At 53.1% G+C, this 22,022-nt stretch overlaps 5 protein-coding genes across 5 annotated transcripts; 2 read left to right on the forward strand and 3 right to left on the reverse strand.

The window, feature by feature from the left end:
* Positions 1 to 2,198: 2,198 nt before the first annotated feature.
* On the reverse strand, positions 2,199 to 4,035 carry CGCA056_v013835 (uncharacterized protein; the record flags this gene model as incomplete). Its single annotated transcript, XM_037329077.1, has 2 exons — positions 2,199 to 3,794; positions 3,979 to 4,035. The coding sequence occupies 2 exons, from the start codon at positions 4,033 to 4,035 to the stop codon at positions 2,199 to 2,201; spliced, it is 1,653 nt and encodes a 550-aa protein (XP_037173147.1).
* Positions 4,036 to 7,984: 3,949 nt separating this feature from the next.
* On the forward strand, positions 7,985 to 9,730 carry CGCA056_v013836 (uncharacterized protein; the record flags this gene model as incomplete). The annotated part of the gene is made up of 7 exons (XM_037329078.1): positions 7,985 to 8,084; positions 8,251 to 8,275; positions 8,483 to 9,008; positions 9,065 to 9,205; positions 9,257 to 9,360; positions 9,409 to 9,448; positions 9,515 to 9,730. 7 exons carry the CDS (start codon positions 7,985 to 7,987, stop codon positions 9,728 to 9,730), a joined length of 1,152 nt encoding a protein of 383 aa, XP_037173146.1.
* Positions 9,731 to 10,129: 399 nt separating this feature from the next.
* On the reverse strand, positions 10,130 to 10,855 carry CGCA056_v013837 (Short-chain dehydrogenase/reductase ATR10; the record flags this gene model as incomplete). Its single annotated transcript, XM_037329079.1, has 1 exon — positions 10,130 to 10,855. The coding sequence occupies one exon, from the start codon at positions 10,853 to 10,855 to the stop codon at positions 10,130 to 10,132; it is 726 nt and encodes a 241-aa protein (XP_037172755.1).
* Positions 10,856 to 17,147: 6,292 nt separating this feature from the next.
* CGCA056_v013838 (uncharacterized protein) lies at positions 17,148 to 18,257 on the reverse strand (the record flags this gene model as incomplete). The annotated part of the gene is made up of 2 exons (XM_037329080.1): positions 17,148 to 17,615; positions 17,745 to 18,257. The coding sequence occupies 2 exons, from the start codon at positions 18,255 to 18,257 to the stop codon at positions 17,148 to 17,150; spliced, it is 981 nt and encodes a 326-aa protein (XP_037173540.1).
* A 2,401-nt stretch (positions 18,258 to 20,658) lies between these two features.
* On the forward strand, positions 20,659 to 21,708 carry CGCA056_v013839 (Extracellular metalloprotease; the record flags this gene model as incomplete). Its single annotated transcript, XM_037329081.1, has 3 exons — positions 20,659 to 21,346; positions 21,410 to 21,572; positions 21,627 to 21,708. 3 exons carry the CDS (start codon positions 20,659 to 20,661, stop codon positions 21,706 to 21,708), a joined length of 933 nt encoding a protein of 310 aa, XP_037173541.1.
* Between the last annotated feature and the right edge of the window lie 314 nt (positions 21,709 to 22,022).

A 22,022-nucleotide genomic window follows, 5' to 3' on the forward strand; every position in this document is an offset into this window, starting at 1 on the left:
GCGAGGAGCGTTTTGTGTTGTTCAGCTTCCGCGGGACTGTCTATTGGGTGGTGGTATCAATTGGAACTTGACAGCGGGAGGATGCCGAGGGCATGTGAATACATTGACGATGTTGCGGGATAATAATACTGTATTTCATGAGAAAGAGAAGGAAAATGGCGCGCCTCTATCGAGACATTTCAAGATGTTATCGGTGCGGGTTGCGGATGTGAGGTGGGAACGGGAGTTAGCGGCAAGGAGCCTAGACTCCCAGATCTCAGCGAGAAGCAACTTAAACAAGCAATGATCAGAAGAGGAGGAAGAAGGTGGGAAGGAGGGAGGAAAGGGAACTAATAAGACACAGCACTCGCGCGCTCCCTCCCGCCAACAAGGCTGGCACAGCTGGGTGGGAAACACCACCAACATCACTTGCCGGAGGGGGGTGTACATGGATGGCTACTTGTCTTGCGCTCTTCTCCGGCGTCCTACACTTTCGACGTGAGTAGATAGAGTGGAGGGAGAGCCTTGAGTTGTGCCGGTACGAAGAAAGTCTACAACGCCTGGGGGCCGCATCCTCGGGGCTGCAACTGGCATCTGCAGCAAAATTGGCTCAGCTGGATGTGATGGCGCAGGTCTGGCGTAGCCCGTCACCAACGCGGCGGGTTGGTTGGGGTTCTGCAGCCCTCGTGTGATTGGCGATAATGTGCGAGTGGCGACCAGGATGCGCCTTGAGAACTTGGTCTGCCTTTTGCCCATGGGCGAGACCGGTCTTGGGGGCCTATTCTGCCCGGGGACATTTGTTGCTGCCTTCGTCGCGGTCGCATTCTCGATGGCTTTCATCGTTGACTGTGGACACGCTAGATTACGACAGCGATGCCGGACTGCTCCCATTACAGTATGAAGGAAGGGCTGATGCTCGGTCTTCGCCTCGTGGAGCCAACAACGGGCAGAACGGGTGAGAGTGTTTACGTGGACATGGTTGTTCAGATGCGATGCAGGGTTGAGGATGAGGTGAGACGACGGAAAAGAGATTTGGGTGGGAGGGGCAATAAGACCGGGGGGCTGTCAGACCTGAGTAGCGCTGCGAGGTCTTTTCGATGCCACTCACCAATGATCGTTTGAGTAAACATTCCCGATGCACCGGTGATGAGAAGCCCACCGTATTTGCGGCTGGCAAGCTCGGGCGTGGGTTGATGATGTTCGAAGCAGACGAGAACGCATGGATGAACCAAGCTTAGTTGAGACTACGTCTGAGCTGATCCCGACTTCGTGGTTCTTGGGACGCTGGTAATGCGGAGGCGATGTAGCCAGCCGCAAAGAAGAAACAGTCGAGCCAAATTGACTCGGAAGAGCCCTGGGAGGAGCAGATAGGGCAGGCTACGGGACCCGGTGAGATGTGACCCGCGTGGTGTGGCTGCACCGCCGAGGGCCGGGGCATCTTGGTATTGGCCGTCGGCGGCGGGGGAAGACCATTTACGAAGGCGGACGACCGCGGGAGGAGCTGACATGCATTTCGCACTTCTTGTGCCCCCTTCGTCACTTGGGATGAGAAGAGCGTCTCCTGCCGCATTCTCTTTTCTCAAGCTCAGACGGCGATGAGGGTGTTCGCAGCCAGACCAAAACCGGACTTGGGTGAGATGGTCTGATGCTATTCCTCCCGAACCGTCCACATCTCCGATTCAGCCCTACGCCGCCGTCTCTCCAGGCCGGAGATGTCTTGCCCAGCCTTCAAGCACTGCCACTCCGATGCAAAGAGACGGGTTTAACAGCTACTTCAGCCTCATATGCCCACTTGATCTCGCTCTCTTACCAATCACGAATATCGTGCTGGGTGGCCACTGCAAAGTGAGTAAATGACGTTGTTGGCATAAGAACGAGAAATCTTATGTATTCTGCGAGAATATCTACCGACGCGAAGTCGAGATCTGATCGCTCAGATCATGTAACAATGTTTGTAGGTATGTTTGTTCCTTCCAATAATGACAACAGTCCCAATGATTATGCACAAAGAAAGCAAGGAAAGATGAAAACACGAGGGCGAATTCCAATCGAACCCTTCGTCAGTGCGTATCCGTTACAAACCCAACTCCGTCCAGGCTGGGAAGCCGCCCAAGCCAAATGCATGATTTCCTGTCTTGATCTTCGTCTTCGTCTTCGTCTTCATCTTCAATCGTTCTTGTCGTTGTCGTCTGTCATCCTTCATCTTTCATGGTCGCGTTTTAGAACACGAGGGCGGAGACCCTTTCGTCCCTGTCCCTGTGCTCTCTCTCCTTCTTCTTGAACAATGACTTGAGCATGTTGTTCTTCTTGGGTCGAGTCGCAATGTCGATCACCTCAGCATCCTTCTCGCTCTTGCCCTCCTCAATCGTCAGCATCGACACCCGACCCGTCCTCTTGGAGGCCGAGCTGCGGTGGCTTCGGTGGCTGCTGGCGATGCTCTCCGTGTCGGCGCCTCGCTCAGATCTCGCGACACTGCTCTTGCGCTCCGGGACGTCCGGTTCACGCACGCTAGCGCTGCTGCGGTGTGACTTGGAAGAGTGGTGCGTCCTCTCGGTCCTGGAGCTGCGGTGCGTCTTGGAGCTGCGCGTCGTGCGGAAGCTGCGCTCCGTGCGGGTATCCGGGTCGCCGCGGATGGAGCGGGCGGCCTCGGGGCTGATGAGCTCCATGTCAACGCTCTCATCCTCGCCCATGGGCGCGATGCCGCGGCGCCAAGTCTCGATGGAGCTGAGTTCCTCTTCCAAGCGGTCATCCAGGACCACGGCCTCGTCGTACGTAACGCTACCCTCGCGAGGTTGCTGTCCATACGGATCGAACTGATCGTACGGGTCGTACGTGTACTCGACGGGCGGCTGCACGGCAGGCGCCGGCTGTGCCTCCATGGCGATGGCGTTGTTCATGGCGGCCGCTTGTTGGGCCTTGGCATCCTTGATCTGCTTCACGATCTTCCATCCTCCAAACATGACCACAGTCATGCCAACGGCGGCGCCGGCCGCGATGAGGAACTGGGGCGAGGCGAGGAGTGCGAATACGGCCGGAGACCCTCCCTTGATGGCGGTCAGAAAGGCTGGGGACATGCTCTTCAGCAGAGTCGAAAGTTCGGCAAGCGTCAGGGCCACGGCGGCAGCGGCTTCGGGGTTTCCTTGAAGGTGGGCGATGGTGGCCGCGGCGGTGTGCTGCACGCAATGTGCTTCGTCGAGGAGCCCCTCGACCCGGGCTATCAGATCCTTCGCCTTGTCCTCCTTGGGGTCCAGATCGGTTCGGTCCTGCAGATCCGGAGGGATGTTGCCGTACGCGAGGTCCATATCGATTTCCTTCTTCTTCTTTCCGATAGTGGGTACGGCCGGCGCCGACATTGTGCGGGGAACATTGGCGCCGCGAATGGTCGCAGAATCGGCGAGACTGTCACTGCATGCCGGAGCGACTGTGTAGTGTTGCATGGCCGGGCGGCTCATCTGCATATCACGGGGTGCGGTCTCTGCATAGGGAGAGCGGTATGCAGCCGAGGGTGCTCTCGAGGGAGTGACGCTGGACACTTCAGAGTGAGCCTTGAGGTTGTTTTCGGTCAAGGCCGGTCTTGACGGAGGATAATAGTCCTGCTCGGGATAGTGAGACCGCCGGGAGCGGTGACTCCTGCGGGAGCTGGCGACAGAGTGGCCATCGTCGTAGGAATAACGGCGCTCAAAAGCCTCGGGAGGGAGATCGCGGGATGTGTCGAAGGTTTGGGCGCGCCTGAGCTCGCGGTCGGCCTTGATAGAGGCCTTCTTCTCCTGGTAGGAGGCTTTGGCTTCTTTAAAGATGCCAGCGAGTTGTTTGCCCTGCAGCAGAAGAAAAAGATGATACGTCAGCTTTGGGCCTCAACGGTCATCTTGGAGTTGTAGTGCGCGTGCATCTTGCAGGTCGAATGTTGCAAAACACGCGGCCTGGCGAGGGCTGGACTTGGAATTTCAGAGGGGCGGTGGGGGGAAATGCAACGGGTGTGAGCCAGCGAGAGAGACGTACGGTACTTATAATCTTTCCCGAGTTGTTGATGATGGTGACCGTCTGAGTGAGGGCCATGGTGTTTGAGTGTCAGTCACTCGTCTGGTGTCAGACTTGAGAGAAGATGTGTGTGTGTGATATGTCGAAGGGAGCAAAAGGTGTGAGTGCACTCACACAGGCGGTGACCTGGTGTGTGTGTGTGTGTGTGAATGCGCGCGCGGTTTTGGAGCTTATGTGGTGGTGCTACTAGTCGATTTTTGAAGCTTCCGGTCCTTCAAGTGACGACAGGGAACCCAGGGCGGGAGGTTGGTCCAACACGTCTAAGAGGGAGCCTGTCCACCGCCAAAAGTCTCTTCACGCGCTGTCTGGGGAGCCACTTGAGGGGATCCTCGGGGCAGTTGTTAGTTCTGGGCGCGCCGTGCAAAGGCAGGGTTCGTCGCTGTCGACGATGCGGTGAAGGAAAGGAGGACCCTAAAACAACTCCACCGTCAAAGTTCAAACGGAAGCGAGTACCGACTTGGGTGACAGGGGGCCACGGAACGGAAGAGCCCAGGAAGGGGACGGGCGTCGCAAATCGCTCCACCGCTCTTAACGCAGTTGAGCAGGAGATCTCTGTCTTAGTGTGACGGCAGGATCCCGAGACGTTGGCTGTTGGCTCAGAGCCCGTTTAAAGGTGGATGATGAGTGACAAACAGGCTGGGAACGTTGTCAAAGTGGACGACGGCGGCGGAAGCCAGCCGGGTGGTGGACGTTGCTTGCTTGGGACGGTGAGCCCGTTCCCGGGATGGATGTCAAGAGGCTGGCGATGGAGATGACGATGGGGACGGAGATGTCGTTTGTGACACGCACAACAAGACAGATGATCAAAAAATACGGAGATGGCGGAAGAACGGTGTGAGAATATGAGTATGGGTATGGATATGTGAGGGATGAGAGAGTTGAGGCTATCGCGCGTGGACGCGATGCAGGCCCCGGCGCACGTCTCGATGTGTTGGTTGAGATGGGAGCAAAAGAGCGGGGGAAAAGTGAAAAACACACATACACACAAGGGATGCGGAGGAGGGAGGGAGGGAGGGAGGGAGTGAAGTAAGAGGTAGGGGGGGAAACAACATGAACGAAGAGGGGCCTCTTTTCGATGAAATACCCGGCAATTAGTTCTTATGTTATCGCCAGAGAAGCGCCAGTTAGGAGAGACAGCCAGTGAAAAGAAACACCTCATAATACGCCCCAGCCAGATGCCATATCGAGACCAAGCGACGTCCAGCAATCAGAGCGAAACGATGCCCGTCGTGCGCGATGTTTCCAACCGGCAATGTGTGTGGTGTGTGTGGTGTGTGTGTGTGTGTAGGTACCCAAAGATGCAGAGCAGCGCAGCACATCGCACTCGCAATCACAGTTGCAGTCCACCTCCTCCAAGGCCATGGCACGGCGACGACGCTGGCACTCACTGACAGGCAACGGAAGCATGGCAATCAAAAATTCTCAGCAAACACCCCCCTCCCCCTCCCTCCTCCGTGGCGCCGACGGGACCAGGCCAGACCGTCAAGAGCAGGGCGACATGTCAGCGATTGGCCGCGGTGGAAACCGGCGACGCCCCTTTTACAGTTTCTTGGGCGCCGTTGCAGCTGGCCACCGCCAGAAACAGAATGAAGCCCTCGTCTCTCACTCGACTCGGTCGGTGACTTGGGTCTTTTGCCCTCTTTGCCTCTCACATGAGAAACGGTCTGGCCCACTCTCACCTCCTCTTCAGCTCATCCGTGGCCACTCACGTCTCTCCGCGCTTCCAGACTTCACCTCGTTCACGGGCCTGGTCCTTGTCAATCTGGTCTCCGGCTTCTTCCCGCCCATTCCGACCAGGCCAGAGCTTCCCCTTCCCGCTTCCCACCTGGCACCCTTCCGCCCTCTCTATGTATTTCGCTTCGCCTTCTTTTGCCCGGGCGCCTGTGCTCCTTGCCGCGTCTGTGTCTTCCCTCTGCCGCTCCCGTCGCCCGTCCGTCCCTTTCCCAGGATGATTACGGCGCAAGGGCCACAGGCCAAAGCTGTCACGGACACCAGCCCTCCTCACCGCATCGCGACATCACTCATCAGCCAGCTAGGGGTGGCTTGGAACGTCAGGCACGCGTACGACTCTTCTAAACTCGTCCCTCATGTCGTCGAGTTCTCGCCAATTGGATCATGTTTGAACGTCTCTTGGCGTGATTGTTAATCCCCGATGGATCCTCATCCTGCTTCTCCGCTGCGGCTGCGGCTACCGGTGGCCTTCCTCGACCTTCTCCTGACCTTCGAATTGTGGTGCGCTGTCTCCGGCTGCATGACGCATCACGCACGATGAGGTCGATGAGGTTGTACAGCTTCACTCCCTCAATCTGAATTGAGACAGCCCTCCAACCCTCCCATCTGTGTCCAGCAAGGCACTGCTCATTCATTGCAACCCAGTCCCCAATCCTGCGTTCCTGACGTCGTGCGTCCAGTTCCGACCGCTTGGCCGAGAGCCGTTATCCGTCGACTATCGTCATGGTGGATTGGCTGACCTGACATTCATGTTGGACTGACAGCAGCAACGTGAACGTGGGCAGTGGGCGCGCAGGTGGGTGATTGCGGGGCGGGAGAAACGCCCGAATGCTCCTCTCGGCACGGTCTCATTCGGCATCTCCTCACTTTAAACGCTCCTGTCTCACTCACCAGACAACTCACCAGCATTTGTCCCCTCTCGCTCTCTCTCAGTCTCAGCTCACCCACCCACCAGTTCACACCCGGCAGACCGGTCACATCAAAAAGGAACCCTCTTCCCCTCCTTCACACCTATCATCGTCAAAAGCCAATCTTCCCTCCGCCGCGGCCCTTCCCATTGGGTTCGTAATGCCCCTGTCAATCCGCACCCTCATCAATTCCATCAACTGCAGCCGCCGATCCTGCCACACCATCACCATCGGGCTCTTTCACCCTCCAAACTCTCTCCATTGGGCTGCGATGCACCCGCGAAACCCCCAACTTCAGAGCTTCACCCGCACCCCGCGGTCTCGGTCCTGGCAGATCACCTGTGTGTCGCCGGAAGCTCTTGCTCTCTCTCCCGGATGGCGGCTGAGAGCGCGACACGACAGCAGGTGGCAAGTGTCACCTCGCGGCAGGTTTTTAGCCCAGTCTCGAACTCAAAACCGGCTTGCCCCATTGGATCGAGCCTCCAGCCTCTCAATGATCATGGAAGCCTTCGAATCGTGTGGTTGGGAGCGCAGAGAGACTCTCGGCCGGTCTTCGTACGGGATGTGATAACGGCGGCTTTCTCGGCAATCGCCTCATCATCTTAGGCCTCCACGGGCCAAGTGAGAGGCCCCCCGCGTTGATGTCAACGTACTTCAAGCGTCTCCTCCATCTCTCTCGCGGTTGGCCCGAGTCTGCATGTATCCGCTAACCGCCGCGTTACAGCGGCCAGCCTCATGCCTAACAGCTGGGTCCCGTGACTGGCTCGTAAGATGAGATTTGACAAGCTCATGCCACTGCGCCATCGTCCTGCACCAGCCAGGCAATTGCAGTAATATTTCAGGCGCCAATGCCGCGGCTGTTTTCAACGCTGAATCGTGCGAGATGCCAGCTACTCGACCCCCTCGTCAACAAGACGTGTGCTCGCCATTTGCATCTTGCATGTTATCTCAATGATCTTCGCTGTGTGTTGATGCTGTCAGTGACAACTCTGCTCCCGTTTGCAAATTTTGGCGTGTCTGGCGTCTCGCTTTAATTGTCGTACGAGCTGAAGGGTTGGTCGGATTTTCTGGTCTATTATCTCCGTCTGACAGCTCGGGTGGTGCATCTGCTGACAAACAAGGAATCCTTCGCGCCGTTCACGGCTAGTGTCTATTTGGACGTCTGAATTACTAATTCAACCTGACAATCTGACACTTTGTATGTGAGCTGTGTTATGACTACCTGTCTGCGAAGAACAAACTTGATTCAATCACCGCCATCACCGCGTGCCAGCCACGTTCGAATAGCCAGCCCATCGAGGTTCTTTGCCTAAAGACGCAGCATAACCATGAACCTGGACACAGCCGAGGATCTATTGACCTTCAGCTTGGTTCAGGCTGCCCCTCCAGTCTTGTTTTGCACTATTTGCAACAAACCCTTTAGCCAAGGTGGGTATCTTGTAATGTCTCATCTTTCGTGCCCAAAGTCAAGCAGGGGAGTTACGGCAATGTCCATGGAGATAAGGCCGAGGGAATGCGGTCTTTCTACGTGCAGGACGCTTCCGTAATTGCGAATTCCAGACTAACAGTACCATCAATCTAACTCATGTCACAGAGACTGCATTGAAAAGACATGTCGCGTACTGTCGACGAACAAGAAATAGGCCTCGCATCAGACCTAAGCCTTGTATAGAATGCCGAGCAGCGAAAAGCAAGTGCAATCTCGAGGAAAGATGCAGTCGCTGTGTTAAAAAGGGGCTTGTCTGTAGTTATTCCGACGTTGTTACTTACCAAAGACAAAACGAACCAGCGGCAGCTTCCATACCCATGCCGCCAGCGTCTGATAGTATCGGAGAGCTCAATCTATACGGTGGTACCCAGGACACCGGTACACTGTGTTTGCCTGCTGGTGAGGCGCAAGACTGGATCAGTTCATATAACCTTGGTGGAGTTGACCTCAACCGCCTCACGCCCGAAAACCTTGCGGTCTGCCTCCCCAACGAAATCGATGGCGACACGGATATGATTCTTTCGGGTAGACTGCACGAGATCGCCATATCCGGCATGGTCAATGACTGCACCATTTCTTCCATTTCTCGGATATCGTTTCCTCTCAGCAGCATCCGACCTCACAGCGCTGCCGTTCAAGCTAGCGCAAGTGTCATTAGACAATCCCTGGCTGCATATCCTCAAATGATGCTCCGGCGCTCGACGTTTCCGCCTTTCATCCATCCTCATCAAGACAAAAGCAAGCTGCCTGTACCACTATCGAACTGCATGGGAATAGCTGTTTTGTATGCCGCAAGGAATAAAGACACTCAGGCCTTCTTATGGAAAACGATTCGGGATGAGCAAGAAAGGTGCCTTCGAGAGGTAAAACAAGCCTCGCAATACCAAGCATTGCTCCAGATAATAATTCGAATTTGCAGATGACCGGTTGGTCTAAGTATGACGTCTTTGCGGCCATGCAATCGCAATTGATTTACATCATGATGCGAGTTGTGGATGGCTGCTGCGGAGGAGAAGTTCAGGGTCGAGAGTACAACACGAACATGCTGCTGGCATACAAGGTTTGCTGCGACTATCATGACAAAGGAACTGCGCACTGACCTTGTACCAAGGGTTTCTGGAGTCAGCTGATTGCCCTCGATATGACTTCTTGCGATGCTGCTGTCAGCAAAACGACTGAGTGGGATGATTGGATTCTTGAAGAATCTCTTACAAGGTACATTTCAGTCTTCTTTGCGATTGACGGTCGTTAACCCTGTTCCAGAATTGCATGCGTTTGGTTTCTTGTCGCTCAAATCACCTCGGTGAGAATGGGTATGCCATGCGGTATCCTAGATGCTTGGCATAATCTAAGACTTCCGTGCCATCAGTCGCAGTGGACTGCGAATACGTCTGACGAATGGAAGGAAGAAACGGAGGCACTTAGTAGCATGCGAAATCTAGACAAGAGGCCTGTGACGTTTGGAGATCTTTACGAGCTGAATAAAGGAGCAAATCACCAGGCAGTGATTGACAGGCTGGATGTCTGGAATGCCGGGGTAGACAATCTGGGTGTTCTACTGAACGTTGCTGTGAACATGATTTAATTCGTCAAACCCATGGTCAACAGTCTCAGATTAATATGCACGAGTGTGTGTCTCTCGTAGGCTGCCTTTACTTTTTTTTATGAGATGGCACTGCCGGCGGTGCCACAAACTCTGTCGCGTGCCTCCGAAACGTGCATGAATCTATCACATGAATCATCTTTTGCGCTCTTCTGGGAACGGACATTGGGTGGTGTTGCAAGTCGCACGTACAACTACATGTTCATGAAACAATAGCAAATTTCCAAAACACAGGCACTTTTTGAGGATAAGGCAGCTCTTGACCTGCAGTACTAGTGAATTCCCTACATCATCTATTTCAAACAACCAGTGCCGACTAAACCATTGCAGATTGCCTAAAACTACAAACGAACAAATTTCCGACCATCAATCCACCGATGATTACCAGGGAATTGCACCCTCTCTGTTCGAAAAGGTTCCAGAAGGACCACCCGCGGCAGCAGTTGCAAGCTGGATGACGCGCTCGGCTCCAACCTCCACAGGTTCACCAGCCTCCATGAACCCGTTCATCTTCGTTTTGACCAGACCCGGGCAGACGGCGTTAGAAACTCCGCCAAAGGGCTTCAAGATGCGAGCATAATTGACCGCAAGCATGTTGACCGCCGCTTTACTGGCGTCGTAAGCCTTGTAGTCGTTATTGTAGAAAAAGGTGTCCGGGTTTCCCGAAACCTCAAGGGAGCCCATCGTAGACGAAAGAAAGATGACACGGGGATGGTTGCCCTTTTGAAGAAGCGGAAGAGCGGCTTCTGTCAGGGCTGCAGTGCCAAAGACGTTCGTGTTGAATGTCTTGGAGAATAGGTCTCGAGTGGACACAAAGGCGTCCGGCTTAGTGTCAAGAGCGACCCCTGCATTGTTGACAAGGACATCGAGCTTGCCATGAACAATGGTGATGTGGTCAATGGCATTGTTGATCGAGTCATCAGAAGTAATGTCTAGTTGGACAGGGGAAACGGAGTGACCCTGCTTCTTGAGCGAGTTGGCAAGCTCGATACCGGAGTCGGGATTGCGGGATCCAATGATGACATGGAAATTGGGAGTCTTGGACAGAAGACGAACGACGGCTTCCCCAATGCCTGCGTTGCCTCCGGTAACTAGAGCGATAGACATTGTGACTTGAATGCTTTCGTGTAGCCGAGGAAGGTGATTATTTGATAGGATGAAGAGAAGGTTGGATCTTGTTTGATGGGTGCGGGATGTGCTGTTCTGTAGGTCCCTCAGTTGGGAGTTCTAGGTGTGCCTTTTATCCTTCCCGTCGAAAGGGCGGATGACAAATGTGCCAAATATCAACGAGAAGTCTTCCTTGTGGTATTACAAATGATGGAGCGCCAAAGTGAGGTTCAGGACCAAATTGGCCGGCACGATGCGGGGCGGAATCGTTGATACCGGCGAATTTGGGCGGCGGAAAGTGGGGCTTTCACGGTGGTGGGCGGCGCTTGCGGCCAAAGTGGCCGCGCCAGCGGGAAGTATTGGTTCGGCGGAATTTCCACGGATGTCCGCGTCAGTGAGCGGCTGAGTAGTTTTATAGGTGGAGGAACATACATGCTCATTTCCGAGAGCCACTATGTTGTCTGCAAAGATACACGGTGAGGTACCCGAGAGGTTTTCAGCAAGTCGTGCCCAGAATGACATGAAGCCTGCGAGGGCCGGAGTAGAACTGAAATAAAATTTCCAAGGCATCTAGAATTAATAATACACAGGCCTTTTGACATTATTGACGGATCGGTTTGATGTTTTGCTTACTTCGTAGGGTATTGGCTCGTCTGCCTCATTTGTTGTGGGAGATTGCTAAGCTGACAAAACTATATTCGAGGACGAATGCCATTCCGAAGGTAGGGAGGTGAAATAGTTTGATATAAGTGATTTGATGTAAGTTGTTGGACACCTGGGCTCATGGTTAATGGATAAGGTATGGGATATTTCAGAAATCTGATCATACTGCATGCCACCCAGAATTATCAAGTGCAAGAAACGAAACGATGATATATAAATGTAGACGATGTAAACTGAGCAAGATCAGACAATGTATGTAAACCTTGGAAGAAAAAAAGAAGAAGTTCGGGCCGAAAGTGAAATGGGGTGAAGGAGCACAGATGTGACAGAGACCCGTCCTCAACACGCGTTGCCACGACCCTCACCAAACTACGACAGTCCTGGAGTCCTGGAATCTCAGCTCATGCTATCGTACAACTTTTCTTAACACCGAACAACACAATAGGGTCCAGGCCAGTTATATAAAAAAAAGAAATAAAAAAAAGACATCGAAATGCAGCATTGGTTACCGTATCAAAGTGGCCTAATAAGCTCAACATCAACCAAAAGCTCTTTCGCCAGATACTTCCTATTAGTGCTCTTATGGCGAAAGGTTGCACTTAGAGAGAAAATCAGAAGATACTGAAATCAACCAAAGCTTGTTTGCACAGTTTACAGACGTTGCCACAGTTCTTCATGCATGCTAGGATTCGAAGGAACATGGGGCGCAATCGGACATTCAAGGTATGTTCAAACTAGGATGCACCTGGAAGTTTTCTCAGCCGGCATGTCGCCTCCCAGGCTTATGAACAGGCTGCACCTTCGACGAGTGGGCCCATTCAGAATAAGGCCTTTGACTGTCTCAGGCTCCCAGCAGTACACCAATTGGCAATTGCAGCCATCCAGAAATACTGGCACATCGAGACGCAGACAAGTTGACAAATCCAGTCATTGCTACTGATGGTGTGACAGGCTTTGACACTTTATCAGTGACGTGAGACGCCGACGCAGGGCCCGAGTTTATTTTCTTAAGCGTCGTGGCTTGAAGAGCGCGCATTCGGATGCAAGCTCAAGCCCTCCCGTGGCAAGCAAACACACTCGAATTTGTCAATTACTTCAGATGAACTAACCATTCTTTTGACAGTGCTGACTGACGTCCGCAGAAACGTCAGTGCAACAGCAGTAGGTCCCGCTTCCTGGCAGCTGAGCCTCTGCCCTCATCCTCAGGCGGCAGGATCTGAACCATGATGCAGTGCACAGACGGGGATGTTCTGGAGGAGTCGGGGCTCTTTCCGGTCAAACAAATCTCGAGACGTTTGGAAGGCATATCTATGGTATTTGAGAACGGCTGCATCCACATGTACACCGAGGGCTGCCTCGGCTTTCACCAAGTTGCATCCCATCATTGGCTGGATGCTGAGCTGTATGCAGGTACCGGCCGTTTCGCCATAGTCTCTTCACCTCTATAAATCACTACGGCTCCCAATACGACTAGTTCGTGTTCGTGATCCGGATCCCCATCATTCAATTCTATTGCGTTCCTAATTTCAAAGAAGACCATCATGCGTGGATTCATTGTTTTCGCCTCCGCCTTGTGCGCGAGCTACGTCTCTGCCCAACAGGGAGCTGTATGCTTTGACGACTTGGACTGCCTACTCGCTGTAAGTGCTACTTGCTACAAGACTAGCAAAGACGTCTCACTGAACATTATGAACAGGGCGGCCAGAATGCAAAGTGTACCAGAGCACAAGCTGGGGCAATCACCGGGTGCGTTTGGACAAGTTATTATCTGCCGTAGCAGTGCAAGAGGCTGACCTTTACCCTAGGAACTGTGCAGGCGGTACTGCTGCTGGAGGAGCAGGTGCGGGTGCTGCTGCTGCCAAGGGCAAGGGAAACAATGCTGCTGCGGCGGACCCTATCGGCTCGCTCCTTGGAGGTCTTACTGGGGCGAAGGCCAAGGGCAAGACTGCCACCGCCGCCGCTCCAGCAAAGGCGAAGGGTAAGACACCCGCTGCTGCTGCTCCGGCAAAGGCGGCCAAGAAAGCAAAGAGCCCAGCCCTTGGAGCTAGACAGGCCGCGGCCGTTCCTGCCGCCTCCGCCGCCCCTGCTGCGGCTCCGGCCGCTGATCCCATCGGCTCGGTGCTCGGAACATTGACGGGCAAGTCCAACGGTCAGGCTGCTGGTGCTGCTGCTGCCCCTGCGGGAAGTCAAGCTGCCGACCCAGTTGGTGCTGTTCTTGGAACTGCCGCTGGTGTTCTCAAGGGCAAGGGAGGCCAACCAGCTGGTGCCGCGGCACCCGCAGGCTCGCAAGCCGCCGATCCTATCGGAACAGTCCTGGGAACCGCCGCCGGTGTCCTGAAGGGCAAGGGTCAACCCGCCAACGCTGCAGCCCCTGCTGGCAATGCTGCTGCCAACCCCCTTGCGGCTCCCTTGAACACTGTGCTGGGTGCGGCTGCTGGCGTTCTCAAGAAGAAGGGAGCTGCTACTCCTAACGCTGCCGCTCCCGCTGCTGGTGCCGCCGCACCACCTCCAGCAGCTGCCGCACCACCTCCAGCTGCAGCTCCTGCAGCACCTGCCGCATCTAAGCCGGCTCCGGCTCCAGCTGCGCCGGCCGCACCCGCTGGATCCAAGCCTGCTCCCCCGGCCGCGGCTCCTCCGGCTGCAGCTCCGAAGCCCGTCGCCCCTGCTCCTGCCGCTCCCGCTGCTGGCAAGCCTGCTCCTCCTCCCGCTGCTGCGCCTCCCGCCACACCAGCTGCCGGCAAGCCTGCGCCACCTCCAGCTGCCGCTCCGGTCCCTGCTGCTCCAGCTGGTGGCAAGCCGGCCGCGGCCCCGGCTCCAGCTCCTGCAGCCCCCGCTCCACCGGCCGGAGGAAAGCCAGCTGCTGCCCCACCCGCCGCCCCTAAGCCAGCTGCTCCACCAGCTGCCGCTCCGGCTCCCCCTCCTGCCGGAGCCCCCGCGGCTCCCGCAGCCCCGGTGGGGAAACGTATGCGCGTGCGTTTCTAAACACATGGGACGTGGTTGATACATCGGGTTTTAATTTCTCAGTGGCCATGACAAAGGCTTAAACACACTGGTGTGGAAAGCAACAAATAGGGATAGGCGATTTGAAACCAGAAATGAATGTAAGAGACATGAGTTATTCAAGCTATAAACACATTGAAACAACAATGAGTGATATGATTTTGACCACTAAAGGTTTATGGTGTCGTCCTTCCTTCGCGATGCTGTAACTTCGAAACTGCAATGTTGCCTCTGGGAGAAAATGGTTTGTTGTTAAATCACAGGAGTCTCAAACGGAGACCGATGCTCTTGCGGCCATACGCTTCCATGCATAGCCCAGTTTTTGACAACAAGCATGACTGCTTCAGGCTGATCATGAGGTACGATATGCCCTGCCTCATCAACAGTAACGATGGATAGGTTTCCACTGGTCTTCGACATCCCCACATGAATATGGTTGCCCAATGGTTCTTGAAAATAAAGGCTGACCCATGGTTCAACTCGGTATTGCGCTTGTCCCTCCCACAAAAGGTCATCGAAAATGCGCTTGACCCCCTCAGTATTCCTACAAGCAAGCATTAGCCGCAGGTGAATCCGTTGCGCTCCAAAAGCATTTACAGACGTACACAATGATGTCATTGTTTCCATTGATGACTAGAACCTGAGTGTGTTTCTTATCAAGGATTGCAGCTACTTCACGACTTGTGGGAACAACAAGTTCAGAGGCTTTAGACCACTGCTCGTTCAAGTCCATATTCACCGTCTTGAAGTCAATCTGGTTCTCAACGCCTATTTGCTTTTGCACATGTGCTTGGTTCAGGTATTTAGTAATCTCCTCCATACCTGATGTCTGTTAGTATTTGTGACTTAGGTTGTAAGTGCTCACGTACCGAGACGACCGCATAATGGAGGCTCAATACAGTCAACTCGGTCATCGTAGGGGTTGAGACCACCAGGGGTGACCTTATTCGTGACAACATCCTCGACAGGTTTGCACGCTCCTTAAGCTGCTTCGCATGTCTTACCATCGTATGCCATATCACAGAGTCGGCTGAAATGGTCGCACGTGGGATAACCGGCAGCCATCTTAGCACACTCGGTGTCGTTGAAGCCTCTTCGAGATACCGAAAGCTCGACGCCTTGGACCGAAGTTGGCATGCAAAAGTGCTCATATAGACCCAGAACAACTTTTGGAAAGCTGACAAGGGCGTTTACTAGAGTGATGGAATCCAGTCTTCTTCTCATTCTGCTGACATACGTAGGAACGTATTGTCCACCAAATGACTCACCCGCGAAGTGGATAGACCTGTTGGATAGTTCGGGAAAGACATCATCAAGGAATATGTCCAGGAATTTATTGAAGTCATTCTCGGCCTCGTTCAAATCGTGGGCCCAAAGATTCGAATCGTTCGTGTAAGAGAACCCTACCCCGATAGGTTGACTAGTAAACTCGTAGGTCAGTGGGAATAAAGCATGGTGTTTTCAAAGGCCCGCTCACTCAATGAAGAGAACGTTGGCGAGATTTGTCCAACTGAAAGCATTTCTCGTCGTGCTATTGCCAGCCTCGTTTATTTTGCATGGGCCAAGCTCGTAAAAGCACCAAGAAGAGACGAACCACCAGGGCCGCTGGTAAAGCAACCTTCCCGTTAGAAAGTCCGAGGATGTAGAAAGACAAAAACGAATCTGATCGCAGCGATCGACGCACCCGTTGACCCAGATAAGTAAAGGCGCAGTTTGAGGATTATTACGACTTTCGAAGTACCCTAGGAATTGTCAGAACCATCCAAGATTGACAATCTGAATGAAATCTTGATTAATACACAGAAAAACATTTCTCTGTTACGGTTGACGGGAACAAAGCCTGTCCATTGCCGCGAGCCTGCATCACAGAGCCTGTCGTCTTGTCTAGCGACTCTTGGCTGGTGCCACAAGGGTGACGGTAATGGGTCTGGTGGGGAAGGTGCTTCTGTTCTACCTCAAAGGGGACAGAATAGACAGCACCTATCCACCAGGAGAGAACGTAGCAGAGGGCTGGAAAAAGCGTGGTAACTGTCATTTTTGGCGAGAAGTCCGAATAGCAGTTGTGAACGAAAAGATTCCAAGCGCATCAGCATAATGTCGAGGTTGGGCATACAAATAAGTCGTGGTTCAAGTTTCCTAATCAGGCCATCAAATGCGACAACGTTCGGAGGAGTTAGACAACATTGATTGGTCAAATTAATCACATACCTTTTTGGGAGGGATCGTGAGTAGACTACAGCTTGCAACAGATCTCTGATTTTTGGTGAACTGTTTTCCGAAACTCATGGTATCGTTATGTAGAGCGGACGCGGAAATTCCACGAAGGGCAGATCTGAAGAAACGAAACAGGCACAGGCTACTAACTGAGCTATGTCATATCAAAGGAAGATTGGAAGCAGTGGCATAGAAGAAGTGAGGGCATCTGATACGCCATGCAGATTCCATCAGTGCCCCAAATTGGGAAAGTGAGTATTCTTGGCTTAGTAAACTTTAACGTCATATTCGTGGAAATGAAGATATAATCCATACACTGTAAAAGGTTGTAGCGATATTACGACCAAAAAATGTTACGTTTGGAATTCCGAGTTTTTGTAAAGACGTAAGTCCGAAGCGACACTGAGTAAGCCTATCACACCCCGCACCTCAAATAACTTGAATATCCACTGTCTTTCATCCAAGATGACAGGTTCTCCACTGGAAGGGAGCTCATACCTGCCGTGGTTCTCGCGAACAAAGTCTCATACGGATGAATGCTGAACCCAAAATAATCTCCCTCTCGGAGTGGATCCAGGACCCCAGGAGGCGTTGACTCACAATACCTTCCAGCATCGCCGATTTTGTGAAAAGAAGCCATCAAGACGTCAACGGTATATCCCGCGCCCGTGATCATCGACGTAGCTCCCATCTCGGCATGAGCGGCACTGTGAAGCGTATCGTAGCAGCCGCTAAGTCCAACAAACTCGCTAGGTCCCCCGAAGATCGAGTGACTTCTTCCTAAGGAAGCATCAAGCAAAAGGCTGATCCCAGTTTGATCCGTGGCCCAGACCATTGATGGAACATAAAATCGTGGCCAGCATTTCGCAGTGATTCCAACAAGCTGCTAAACGATCAGTCTCTCTTATGGTTACTTGTCCAGAAGGTTGAACTGTTTTGCTAACAAAGATTGAATAGCACACATCGTAATAAGTAATAACGAGGGAAGATAAGGGAACGCCAAATATTTTACCTTGGCTTTGTGGGTTATCTTTGACAACAGCGTGTCAGACCAGCAGCTACTGCTCCAGTAGGGCATGAACGGACCCCGTACACTAGCATTCAGAAGGATGAAGTAGTCATACTGTTTCCAGATATTGTTGCCACGAAGAACTTCGCCGTGAGCCCCAAGATCGGAGCAAGTTCCCTCTCGCGTCACAATCTGGACATTTTCTCTTTCCGGTACTTCTCTGAGAGCATCTGTCCTCCCGTTGAAGATGAAAATGAAGTCAGCTGCACGGTGAAGTCCAAACTTCACGAAGTATCGTAAATTCTCGCGGGACTTTTCGCTTTCGGTGTACGAGTAGACTATAACAACCCTTTGAGTTTCTGTTGTTGATTTTGTGGTAGAATTTGCTTGAGAGGTTAACTCAGGCTCGGCGACAGAGGGAGAATAAGTGAGTCGGCCTTGAGAGATAAGAACAACCCATATCGCCAATAATGTGAGAACAGGTAGCCATCGGTGATAGTTGATCGCTGACAGCATCGTGACCGCTGCGGGAAAAGTAACCGAAAACAAAGGACTGTCAAGAGCAGGTTTTAGTGAAATGACCAAGAAAAATTCAAGCTACGCGAAGGAGTTCACATGTCATTTCACACATCGCTGACTGTTCCCTATTATCCCTGGACAGAAGCATATTTTGCAAGCAAGGGGTGAAAGGGTCAGGTCGTGAAGAATGCAAAGGGTCAGCTCAACTAGCCGAGACCCATCTAAATCCCCTACCAATGATAACCAAGTGGGAATGCTCGCCAAACTCCTGATTGGGTTTTGTTACCAATTCCGGGTACGGACCTCTTCGCAAGGTTCGGATAGTTCTTCAAGGCATCGGCTTTGGGTCTCTGTTTCGCGCTCTAACAGTATGGCCAGCAGCAGCAGCTATCCTATCGAGTGCGGCATGGCGTCACTACAAACATGTGCGGAGTATTAGTAGCTAATCGGATATTAATCCGGTCGTTTCTCGCTCTTTCCCGCGAATTAAAAAATCATGTTACCAGTCAAGCTGGAGAAAGTTGTGGATTGTATGTACTGACGCCATGCCGCACTCGATGGGATACGGACACGAGGTTAACAATGAGACATTCGCGTTTCCGCTGCTGAAGTATCCCTCTCAAGGGGCTTCACCAAAACATTGAAATTTCCATTCCGCAGTGTCTCATCCAGGTTGACTGGCTGCCGCTGTGGAAAACCTTGACCTTTCATCTTTGATATCTCATGGAACTTGCATGCCTCACACATGACTATCGATGAAGAATATCACGTGGGCGGTTGACAAATTTCTGTATTTCGCATTCTCAAACTGTAATGCTGTGTTTGCAGCTCTTCTCTTCTGTCGAGATAGGAAGAAGACTGGTTGGTCTGGTCAAACTCTCCTCTTATCGTCGTTTTAGTACCCTCGGTAGGTTTGATGAGGCTCGATCGGCAGGGTCCATGCAATCGCAGATCACGCATGCCAAGTTTGGCGATCACGGGTGAATCTCTGGTCCAATAACGCGGAACCAACGACCTGGCGAATGCAGCTCGCTGCACATCTTTGCCAAATATTGGCATCGAACTTAACCCTTTTCCAACGCATTGTTCTGCTTCATGGTATCAGATGAGGTGTTTGAAGAAAGATTCACAGTAAAGCCAAATGGGAGACCGGCAGTGGTTGCAAGAAATATGAGTCGAACCGTCTTGCGCTGGTCTTGGAAGAGCGGAACAAACGATTCACTGTCACAGCTCGGTTCACTGCGGGGTCTGAGTGCTCTCGTCCAGAGACTCTTTCGTTGATCCAGCGTGTGGTTGACGGCGGTTTCCGCAGTACACCAGAGCGAAGCCATCCCCGAACTACGCCATTGGACTTCCAATTGTCTTACAGTGACGAAACTCATTTTACTGACGAGCTTGGCACTTTGGACTATCTACCAAGACTGGAAGCTGGTCTTGACGTTGACTTATCTGCCACCAGAGATAAGGGTCTAGAGGGGCAGACGGCGGCAGCGGGAGGCGGTAGATGGAGGTTATTGCCGGAGATGTGGGGAAAGGGAGGTAATGCAGGGGACGGCCGGGGGGCTGGCGATGAGATGCGATGTGATGATGCGATATGCGCGGGCATTCCTCCAGCGCCACCGGGATGTGGGCGGGACCGGCGCGGGGTCGGAGCGACGGGGCTTGTCGGGCTCAGGGGGAGGAGGGTGGAGCTGTGGTCGAATTAAGGAAGGTAACATCTCGGCGACCGGCTATGCCCGACACTCATAAATATAAGCTTGATTTGGCCAATCCCCATCCAAGCAGACGCGGTGAAGCTCAAGAGCCAAGACTTTAAATCAACGGCCAAGACTTTGAGTGGGAACGATAATACGCGCGAATGAACTCAGCCGTGCTGGTTGCTGGCCAATTAAAGGACCTCGATTGGCGCAAAAGGCAAGTCGATAACCAGCCAGTGCTTGGTTTAATCAGAGCGTTGTACGACATACCAACCAAAGCCTGGAAACCGTCCCTCTCTTGGCTCCTTTCACCGTCTTGGCATTTCCTGAACCATCGCAAAAGCCGCGATTTTTCTTGGCAACTTAAGACATGCCGGCCAACCGGCTTATCACGTCAAGCTTTTGGCGGGTGTCGTCAATAGAAGCGCATGCGACCTGACAAACTGAGCAGGTGCCCTCGACTTGCCCACGAGTCGACTCCTCAGCTATGGAGCACAGGAGCCACCTGCGTTTGCACCCGCAAAAAGAATTGCTGCATCTGATCCAGTTTGCGTCCCACAAGACCGTCCGTTGCAGTGTGCTAAACCTTCGGTCTGATCCGTTTTGGGAAGGTTGAAAGTCGAAATACTTCGAAGTCACGATATGTCTCGCCAGCATGTGAGGTTCAAGATGGGAACGGTCAAATGGTTATATAAACTGCCATGAAGCCAGCCATCAAGGTGTCTTCTATCCTCATCCTCATCCCAGTCCTCTCAAGTCAGGTTCTCCCCAATCAGGTGTCCGGTCCCCCCTCCAAGATGCAGTTCAAGACTCTTGTTCTCTCCGCTCTCGCGGTCGCCTCCGGCGCCTTCGCTCAGCGCTCTTGCGGCACCCCGTCTCCCTCTGAGGAGCAGATCGAGGTTGCTGAGCGTTTGATGCTCAAGGAGGAGAACGCCCGCGTCGCTGGCAACTCCACTCGTCTGGCTCCCATCAACGTCAACGTCTACTGGCACGTCATTGCCAGGTCCCAGACTGTTGCCAATGGGTACCTTACCCAGGCTACCCTGGACGAGCAGCTTGACGTCCTGAACACGGCCTTCGCCCCCCACGATGTCCAGTTCTCTCAAGCCGGTGCCGACTGGACTATCAACACCCAGTGGGCTTCTGACTCGGCCGAGCTGACCATGAAGCGCTCGCTCCGCAAGGGCACCTACGCCGACCTGAACGTCTACTTCGTTCCCGGTACCCCCTACCTCGGATACGCCTACTTCCCCCAGACCGTTTCTACCGGCTCCTCCGCTTTCTACTACGATGGTGTCGTTATCCGCTCTGCTGCTGTTCCCGGAGGTAGCTTGGCCCAGTACAACCTTGGCCACACCGCCACCCACGAGATTGGCCACTGGCTTGGACGTAAGTGAACCACGCTAACAAATTCAAATCGAAAGATGACCACTTGGCTTACACGCATGGCAGTCTACCACACCTTCGAGGGCTACCAGTGCGGTGGTAACGGAGACTACGTTTCTGACACCCCCTTCGAGTCTGAGGAGGCCTACAACTGCGAGATTGGCCGTGACACCTGCCCCACCCTTGCCGGCACTGACCCCGTCACCAACTACATGGACTACTCTGACGAGTAAGTATACCTCTTTGCGTGTATGCATGTAGAGCATGCTAATTCCCCTCACAGCGACTGCTTCACCCACTTCACTGATGGCCAGGAGACTCGCATGCACTCCTACTGGGACACCTACCGCGCTTCTTACCAGTAAGCGCGTGAATATTGGAACAATGCTCGCTTTTGTCAACACTCTGAGCATACTAATCAAATGTCGCAAGTACAAAACTACGAAACCTAGTTCTTGTACAGTACTAAGACCACGACTAGAGGATGGATACTGGGGACGTAATATGTAATTAGCTAGCGAAGCATAATCTAGTTGCATCGACCAAAGTCTGACTTGGCTCATCCTTGTGTACTTCCATCGGTCGCTAATTGCTGATGCTTGAGACAATGACGACGACAGCCACGTTAGCACCGGCAACTCCAGAGAGAGCAAAGGTTCAATTGGAGACATAACTCTGA

This window comes from Colletotrichum aenigma (genome assembly GCF_013390185.1).
Source record: "Colletotrichum aenigma strain Cg56 chromosome Unknown KSG_Cg56_contig09, whole genome shotgun sequence".
Taxonomy (NCBI): Eukaryota; Fungi; Ascomycota; class Sordariomycetes; order Glomerellales; family Glomerellaceae; genus Colletotrichum; species Colletotrichum aenigma.